Source organism: Papaver somniferum, chromosome 4 (assembly GCF_003573695.1).
Source record: "Papaver somniferum cultivar HN1 chromosome 4, ASM357369v1, whole genome shotgun sequence".
Lineage (NCBI taxonomy): Eukaryota > Viridiplantae > Streptophyta > Magnoliopsida > Ranunculales > Papaveraceae > Papaver > Papaver somniferum.
The window spans coordinates 29,079,646-29,088,844 of NC_039361.1; the positions used below are offsets into that span (position 1 = coordinate 29,079,646).

The 9,199-nt window shown below is 36.0% G+C and overlaps 1 protein-coding gene across 1 annotated transcript; it reads right to left on the bottom strand.

Annotated features, from left to right (window-relative positions):
• Positions 1–7,009: 7,009 nt before the first annotated feature.
• Positions 7,010–7,438, bottom strand: LOC113272250. The gene has a single exon (XM_026522121.1). The coding sequence runs from the start codon at positions 7,436–7,438 to the stop codon at positions 7,010–7,012; it is 429 nt and encodes a 142-aa protein (XP_026377906.1).
• Positions 7,439–9,199: the final 1,761 nt, after the last annotated feature.

Below are 9,199 nucleotides of genomic sequence, written 5' to 3' on the forward strand. Positions count from 1 at the left end.
CTTTCAACCGTTAGATCAAACTTAGATTGTTATACACAAATGAAATGTGACTTCATTTAGGTATGAGTAACCGTACCCAAACTTGTACACATAGTTGGCTCAACAATAGTTAACCAAAGTTAGCCATATAAACACTTTCATATCAACCTTGTTTATCTTAATCACAACTAGTTCAAATGACTCAAATGGAACTAGTTATGGAGTTTTTCAATTGTTTATATTCTCATAGAAGTATACAAGACACAATTCAAGCAAAATCGATTTTGATTTACTAGAATCAATTCATAAAAATTATAGCCACGGTTTGTGAAAGATCGCATTCCTTAATATATAAATATATATGTTCATGAACAAACCAACTTTAGAACTTAACCTACTCAAGTATGCAAATGGGTACGCATACTTAGAGTTCCGGACTTGGTTTGGGTTCGCCAGTATGCGGACGGGTATGCATACTATCGTACATGACCAAACTCAGTTGAATTCCCGGAATTGAACTTCTCAGCCGGTACGCATACGGGCATGCAAAATAAGTTCTCGGACTTCAACTTATCAAACCAGTACGCATATGGGTATGCATACTATGGTTCCCGGACTTTGAATAACTTGCAAAAGTTAGCATACAAGTACGCACACTGTGCTATATCCAATCAATGATTAATCGTCCTAAACTCCATTTTAATCATTGAAACATTTTTGGAAGACGAGAATAGTTGTCTCACACAAACTATTAGCTTCAAAGCAATTTTCAAGTGATCAATAGATCAATACGAAACATTTCGAGTCTACATCAAATGACTGTCTCACACAAATCATGTAAGATGTTACCAGGCGATTTTCACATGATCATATTTTGACTTTCGTCAAGAATAAAGATGAAATTGGTTAAAGCGAAAGCTTACAAACACATATTTCAAGAAATATGTAAGCGAGTTAAACTCAGTTCGAAATCTCAAATGTGTATAATATAAAGTCTATATAGCTATACGACTTTTGTCTCAATAGAAGATAGAATAGAAATAGACTTCTGAGTGATAGGTGAGGTCAAGTCTCCACATACCTTTTGTTTATGAAATTCCACAAGCTCCCCTTAGTAGTTCTTCTTCTTCAATCGATGAACGCCGTGAAGTCTAATGCTCAACTACACATTCTATCCTAATCCGAGATATAGCTATAAGTAGACTAGAAATCAAGACTTATAGTTTTGGCAACTAAACTTGACAACAAGATTGAGATAACAACGCTTGCGATTTCGACCGAGTAGTGCTCTAACAGCTTCCAACACATATTTCGAGAAAAATATAAGCGAGATAAACTCGGCTCGAAATATGAAATGTGTATAATGTAAAAGTCTATATAGTTATACGACTTAGTCTCATTAGAAGATAGAATAGAATAGACTTATAAGTGATAGATAAGTTTTAGTATCCACATACCTTTTGTTGATGAAGTTCCTCCAAGATCCTCAATAGATCTTCGTCTTCAATTGGTGAATGTCGTGAAGTCTAAATCTCAACTACACATTCTATCCTAATCCGAGACATAGCTATAAGAGACTAGAAATCAAGTATATAGTTTTGATCAACTAAAGTTGACAAAAAAGATTGAGATAGCAACGCTTGCAAGTTCTAACGAGCAGTACTCTAACAGATGCTCTGGAGGAAAAATCTTTAACTTGTCTCTTAGTAAAGAAAATATTGGCCCTGCAAGTCCTTTAGTAAATACGTCAAAAACCTGTGGAAGTGTTGAGATATAATGAACATGAAATACTTTAGCCTGCACAAGCTCTCTGATGAAGTGAAAGACCACTGCTAGATGCTTCATCATGCTGTGAAATACAGGATTGGAGGACAAGGAGATAACACTGACATTATCACAATGAATAGTATGTAACAGTGGAAGAAAAATGTGCAAATCTATAAGTATGTTACAAAACCACATAACTTCAGCTGCAAATTGAGAGAAACTTATATATTCAGCCTCTGTTGAACTCCTAGCAACAATTGTTTGTCTTTTGGTTGACCAAGAAACTGGATTAGAGCCAAAGAAAATACAATAACCACCGGTACTTCTCCTAGAATCAGGTTCACCAGCCCAGTCAGCATCGCTAAAGCCATGAACATCCAAAAGACCTTTCGAGAAAAGTATCCCATAGTCAATAGTTCCCTTAATATACCTTAAAATTCTCATTGTAGCTATAAAGTGTACATCAATGGGATTTTGCATGTGTTAACACACTTGGTTGACATCATAGCTTATTTCTGGTCTTGTCCAAGTCAAGTATTGTAAGGTACCAACTAAAGACCTGAACTCAGTTGGGTTGGATAGTAGTTTTCCATCAGAAGCATAAAGTTTATAACCAAAAGGAACTGGTGAGGAACAAGTGTTAGCATCTGACATATCTGTTATGTCAAGAAGATCAAGAACATACTTTATTTGAGAGAGAAAAATTCCAGAATAATTGATCTTAACCTCAAGGCCCAAGAAGTAATGTAAAGCACCTAAATCATTGACTGGAAAATAAGTGCCTAAAATGGTAATGAACTCACTACAATAAGATTTATCATTCCCGGTGATTAGAATATCATCCACATAAACTATAAGAATACTGATTCTAGTACCTATTTTCTGAACAAATAAGGATACATCAGTTGTAGAAGTTTTGAAATTTTAAGATAATAAAACACTGTGAAGTTTTTCATACCAGGTTCTTGGTGTATGTTAGCAAACATGATTTGGTATTTCTGAATCAACAAATCCCGGAGGGTGAACCATATAGACCTCCTCTTGCAAGTGTCCATGAAGATGCATTGCTGATGTCTAGTTGAGAGATATGCCAGTCAAAGTGAACTGCTAAAGATAAAAGAATTCTGATGGTTGTGGGTTTAGAAACTGGACTGAATGTCTCAGTGTAGTCTAGACCTTCCTTTTGATGAAAGCCTTTTGTTACCAATCTGGATTTGAATCTTTCAACAGTGCCATATGGATTCTGTTTAATCCTAAAGATCCATTTACATCCTACCATGTTCTGAGATGGGTGTTGTGCTTCAAGAGTCCATGTACCAGCATCTCTGAGTGTTGTAACTTCATCAACCATGGATATTATCCACTTTAGAATCTTATTGGCTTGGGTAAAACAGGTTGGAGCAATATTTAACTGAGTGGCAGACAAGGCATGTTTAGTTGAGAATACTTTCTTCTTAGAAATTTTTTTTTACCTCTTGTAATCATTAGATGATTATTTGTAACTGTTGCATCTGAGTTATTGTTGATGGACTGAAAAGTCTGAGAAGACATTAAAGCAGTAGAAGTAACTGAAGTATCTGAAGTTGATGCAAAAGTACCAGAAGTAGTGGCAGTGACAAAATCATCAACCGGAGTAGAATCAGCTGGTAAGACATCTTCAAAATGAATGTTGTCAGAGAAAGCAGTTGGTTGGATAACAGATTTACTTGAAGTACTTGTTGTAGTAACAAAAAATATAGTATGTGGTCCTGATACAGATGCTAGTGAAGCTGAAACTCTTAATGAAAAGGTAGTTTCATCAAATATCACATGCCTTGAGATAAATACTCTACCTTTGAGAGGATTAAGACACCTATACCCCTTATGATGGGGACTATATCCAATAAATATACACGATATGCATCTTGGTTCAAGCTTATGCTGAGTATATGATCTGAGCCAAGGGTAACACAGACATCCAAAAGACCAAAGTGTAATCCGGTGATCTGTGATACATAACTTCAAAAGGAGACTTGAATGACAGAGACTTCGTGGGTAATCTATTAAAGGTATAATTTGCAATCTGAAAAGCTTCCACCCAATAAGAGTCTTTAAGACCAGATTGAACTAGAGAGGTTCTACCTACATCTACTAAATGCCTGTGTTTGGATTCTGCCACTCCATTCTGCTCAGGAGTGTGTGGGCAAGAAATTTCATGAACAATGACACTTTCAGATATAAAAGTTGATAAATCATTACTTAAAAATTCTCCACCGCCAGTTGTTCTTATAAAATGAATAATACAATGTAAAAAATTCTCAACTTAGGCTTTAAACTGAAAAAAGACTTTTTTAAAATCTGATTTCTCATACAAAGGAAAGATCCAGCAGTACTTAGAGAATTCATCAATGATGTTTACATAGTATCTGAATCCAGAGTTATAAGTTGCATTACTTGCTCCCCACAAGTCAAGATATAACAATTCAAGTGGCTTAGTCCTAGTAAAGGTAGAAATAGAAAAAGGTAGCTTATGACTCCTACCGATCTGACAATCATGACAAAATAAAGGTGATTTGAGAACATTACTTATTAAAAGTTGTCTACAAACATGTTGTAAAGTATGGAAAGAAGGATGTGCAAGTCTGATATGCCAAATGCTTGCAATTGTTGTAGAAGAATGTGATCCAACACTTATTATCTTTAGTAAATTTGTGAACAAATAATAGATTATTGGAGGCTTGTGATACTACGAAAACATCATTTAAAGAAAAATTATGAGCAAAAGTAGCCAGTATGTGTAATTCTCATACCTTCACCATTGGCTGTTTGGATTTCCTCAGAACCATCATAAGCAGACATGAGTTGTACCTCATTCTCATCCGAAGTAAGATGATTGTTAGCACTTGATCAGCATAACATGGGTTTTCTCCTAATATATTTGCAGTAACAAGCATGACACTCATATTGTGAGGTGTATTGACATTCTGGTACACAAAATTGAGCCTGTGTATACATGCTAAAGCTGAATGAGGAAACACTAAAACTTGGTGCAGAAGCAGAAGGAAATGAATAAGACTGTGAAGATGGCATTCTTGGTGGTAATTGAAAATTGCTCATATACTGTGAAGAATATCCTGTAAGAAGGCAAAAGAGAAGTTACCTCTTCCTTTTGGTCTGAATGAAGAGCTAGGTTGAGAATATCCAGAAGTAAATCTTTGATGAGAAAGAAAGCCTGTTGAGATTGAAAAGAAGCAAATGCTTTTCTGTTTTCCGTAGATAATAATGATTTAGATATTTCTTTGACCACAATTTCTTCACTCAACAACAGATTGTGTAACTCATGAAAATAAACAGGTGGATTACGGATGCGAATAGATATACTAAAAGAGTTTTAGTCTTGACCAATTCCATTAAATATTAGAACCACAAGTTCATCATTGGAAATCTCAAATCCAGATGCAGCTAATTGATCTGATAATTTCTTGACATCTCCTAAATAAGTAGACATTGTACCAGATCAAAGTCTATAGAGATTGTAATTGAGTACGTATCTGTATAACATGAGTAATTGAGGTTCTAGCAAATCTTGATTCAATATTCAGCCATATTCTCTAGCAGACTCTGCATCAACAACATATGAAACTACCGAATCATAAATAGTTGATTGTAGCCAAAGAATGAGAGTGTTATCATCATCGCAACAAGCAGTATAAGAAGAATTAACATTACTTTGATCCAGATTTGCTTCTGTGAGAAATTTTAGTGGACAATGTGTAGATCCATTCAAGAAACCAGAAACTTTGTGTCTTTTCATTAGAGACAGAATGAAACTCTTCCAGGTTAAGAAATTATCGTCTTTGATTTTGTATTGAATAATGTTTGAGATATGATTAAACGAAATGTGTGAGATTCTTGATTCATATGGTAAATTTCCCTTTGAATTGAGAAGAAAGAAGAAGATTGAAAAATAGGATTGAAACGAAAAGAATTTGCAGAAGAAAAGATTCACAGAGACACCATTAATGAGTAAAAACAGCGAAAGTAAGGATCGATGTACTATCTGATCATACCATAGTAGTAAAGTTTATTTCATTAACAATCTTAAATAACAAAAAGGTTTGCAATTGATTAATCAATTGTCTTGTCTACAGAGAAGAATACAGAGGCGCTGTATTTAACAGCCAGTCAAAAGAGGACACGACAGTTACGACAACAAGGCAATGATGAAGACAGTTTACAGAGAAGGTGAGAGGAGTGTCATTCATACTACAATTACAACCATTACCACACACAAACAAACATAACCAAATCAAAATTACAAGAGAGCAGGAATCAAAGAAAGCCTATAGTTGTCTATAAAATTTTAGTTTGATTGTGTTTGTTTGATTTACATGGGAGCAACGCAGGATGTTGGAAAATTGACACTAAAACAGGGTGAAGAAAAGAATGTTGTATTAGGGTTCAAGGCTCTAATGAAAGATTCTTTTCGACAATTATTCGACCCTTTCCCAATTGAATTGTCGAGTACAAACAGGTCAATGAATATTGCCGTCAGGATACTTGAAGCCCCACAACAGTACTGGATTCAAAGCTTGTACGACCTTGATCCAACCAAGAACACACTGGTTTTGTTTCTGATGATGCTTGTAAGAAAGAAAACAGAGAGAGTTGAGATGTATTTTGAATGGAAAACAAGTCTCCTATTTAAAGAGGAAATCACACCCTTTAAAGATGACTTTTCATCTCTACGGGCATCTTTTCAGAGTGAACAGGCGCGTCTCTTCCTTCTATGCGTCCATTGGTGAAACGAGATTTTTGTTCAATTTTTCTAACTGACAATGGAAACCCTATAACAGAAATTTTCCAACGAGACAGCCTAAATGCCTACAATTTAATGGTTTGTTGAAAATATCCAACACATGATTCATAGAAAGCCTATAGTTATCCATAAAATTACAATGGCATAATAAACTACTCGTGTTATATAAATCATGCCAATGATAACCGGGCTACATTGTGCACAAGCCTCGCATAACAGTAGGTACTGCGAAAAAAACATCAAACCAGCATAAAGTGTATATACAATGTTTCAAAAGATTATCTCCAACCCTTATTACTTTGATTTTAGCCTAATAGGTCGGCAGTAGTAGTAAACTAATTATTGAACTGTTCTCGGTTAGCCATACATTTGCGAAATCTATATCTATGCAACACGTTTCACCATAGCAGTAATCCTCTGGATCATAAACGCTGACCTCAACTAGTCTTGATTACAACCACATCATCATGATCTCCTTAACAAAGGAAACCAAGATACATGAAGATCGGACTGATACGAAACCATGATGATAAGAAAAACGAGAAGCACCCCAAGACCCCAAGGTGATCCACCGGCCCTGTGAATCGAGTCTTTTGCAGGCATCGGAAGCAAAGTTGGAATCCATCCTCCACTCTCTTTATTATTCGACGACAAGGTGCAGTAGACGAAAACAAGTAAAACGAGAGGCAAGATCATGAATCCAAACTTAAACTGATCCATTAGTCCTTCTAACATGGATTCGTAATTGATGTACAAAGTAAATCCTAAAAATGAAAATAGTACAGCAACGACCAAACATAACTGCATCGACATCGACGTTATGAAAGAAGAATAGTACGGAAGAGATGATGAATATGAAGATGTAGATGATGAGTAATATCCATTAGTAGCCATGATTGATTATCTACGAAACTCAATCAAAAAACTAAACCAGATCTAACAATAGTACTTAGTAGTAGGTAGTAATTTGTTTCCAAGCTCTTGTGGTGTGTTGTGCTAATGTACAAATGTATGCTTGGAGATGCACGCACTTGACTTGATATAAACATTGGCATGTGCCTGCCCACTTTACTTGGAGTTATTATAGTTGGATAAAATATGTCGACTGCAGGTACTCAATGAAATGTTGCCAAGTGCCACCGTCCATTCCCTCGATCCAAAACTAAATGACTTTAAAGCGAAATGAATGGGCAAGCATGGAACATCTCTAGCATTGGGTGAGGAGTTGAGGTCGATCAAGAAGCTTTCCATAAATTTTTGTCTGTTGTCAATTTCTTAATCAAAACAAGTGCTGCGTATTTGGAATTAGAGTGGGGACTCGGAGTTGTCTATTATGCTGAGACTACTTTAAGAAAAGGGGGGATTCGCTTCCTGTCTTTTCCTGTCCTACATATCTGGTGACCTCATACTGATACAAGACACTGGCCAAACAGGGTCGGTAGTGGAGGTGGAGGACAAAATGTTTTCAAACAAAAGTCTTCGTTTTAATCCATAGAGAGGTAACCTTTCTTTTATAAAGGTAGGACGCACATTGAGGTGTAATCCGGGCTGCACCAGCACAACACAAGAAGATTTGAGCACAGTCCAGCACGATACAACATGTTAGTTTTATGGAACTGGTAGGACGCACATTGAGGTGTAATCCGGGCTGCACCAGCACAACACACGAAGATTTGAGCACAGTCCAGCACGATACAACATGTTAGTTTTATGGGACGGACTTTATTTGACCAATCGGCACAGTAGTCCAGTCCAATACGCGGTATGCATAAACACGTGACACGACACAGCACAACACGTAAGAAAGTACGTCATGATATACTCAATATAGTACACAACATGGCACAATACACCATATTTTGTCTATTTTTCACAAAAGAACTATTATTCTAATCAATTATTGACATTTTATTATCAACTTATTTTTATAATAACACATATAATACCTAAATATTTGAAAAACATTTATATTGAAAAATATAAAATAAATATGTTTGGCACGGCAAAACACGTTTATTTTTCTGACACAGCCCAATACAACACGCCTTCTAGAACGGCACAACACGGCACGTCATTATCTCCGGCACAGCACGACACATAACATGCTAAGCACGTGATTTCGTAGGCTGGTGCTAGGCCGGCACGTTTTACACCATTGTCTTTTCATTTTGATACTAAACTTTTATAAGGTTAAATGAAAACTGATTAGATTCCTATTTTTTGGTCGAACGTTCTTTTCATTGTGCATTACAGTTCTATAAAAAGAAATGAACAATAATCATTGGATCGAGTATCAAAATATATCACATTTATTTTAGTTGTGTGGTAGTTTCGTGCCAGGTACTAACGGTGGGCACAATATGCAAAGTGTAAAAAGTACGCAAGATGCAAATAGGCTTACAGATATTGTCACGTTAAATCTGAGTGCTGCATCCTGCATGATACAACACATTTTGGTTGTGTGGTAGTTTCGTGCCAGGCACTAACAGTGGGCTTGAATATACACGCAAAGTGTAAAATGTACGCACGACGTAAATAGGTTTGCAGGTATTGTCACGTTAAATCTCTCTGCTGCATGTGCACTCAATAATAGTCTTATTGATGTTCTTTGCAACTTTTAGTGGAATGGGCACAAGTTATTCCACAATAGACAAC

Bases quoted from the DNA above. Each gene is read 5' to 3' on its own strand.
- LOC113272250 (XM_026522121.1), bottom strand. From the start codon at position 7,438: ATGGCTACTAATGGATATTACTCATCATCTACATCTTCATATTCATCA.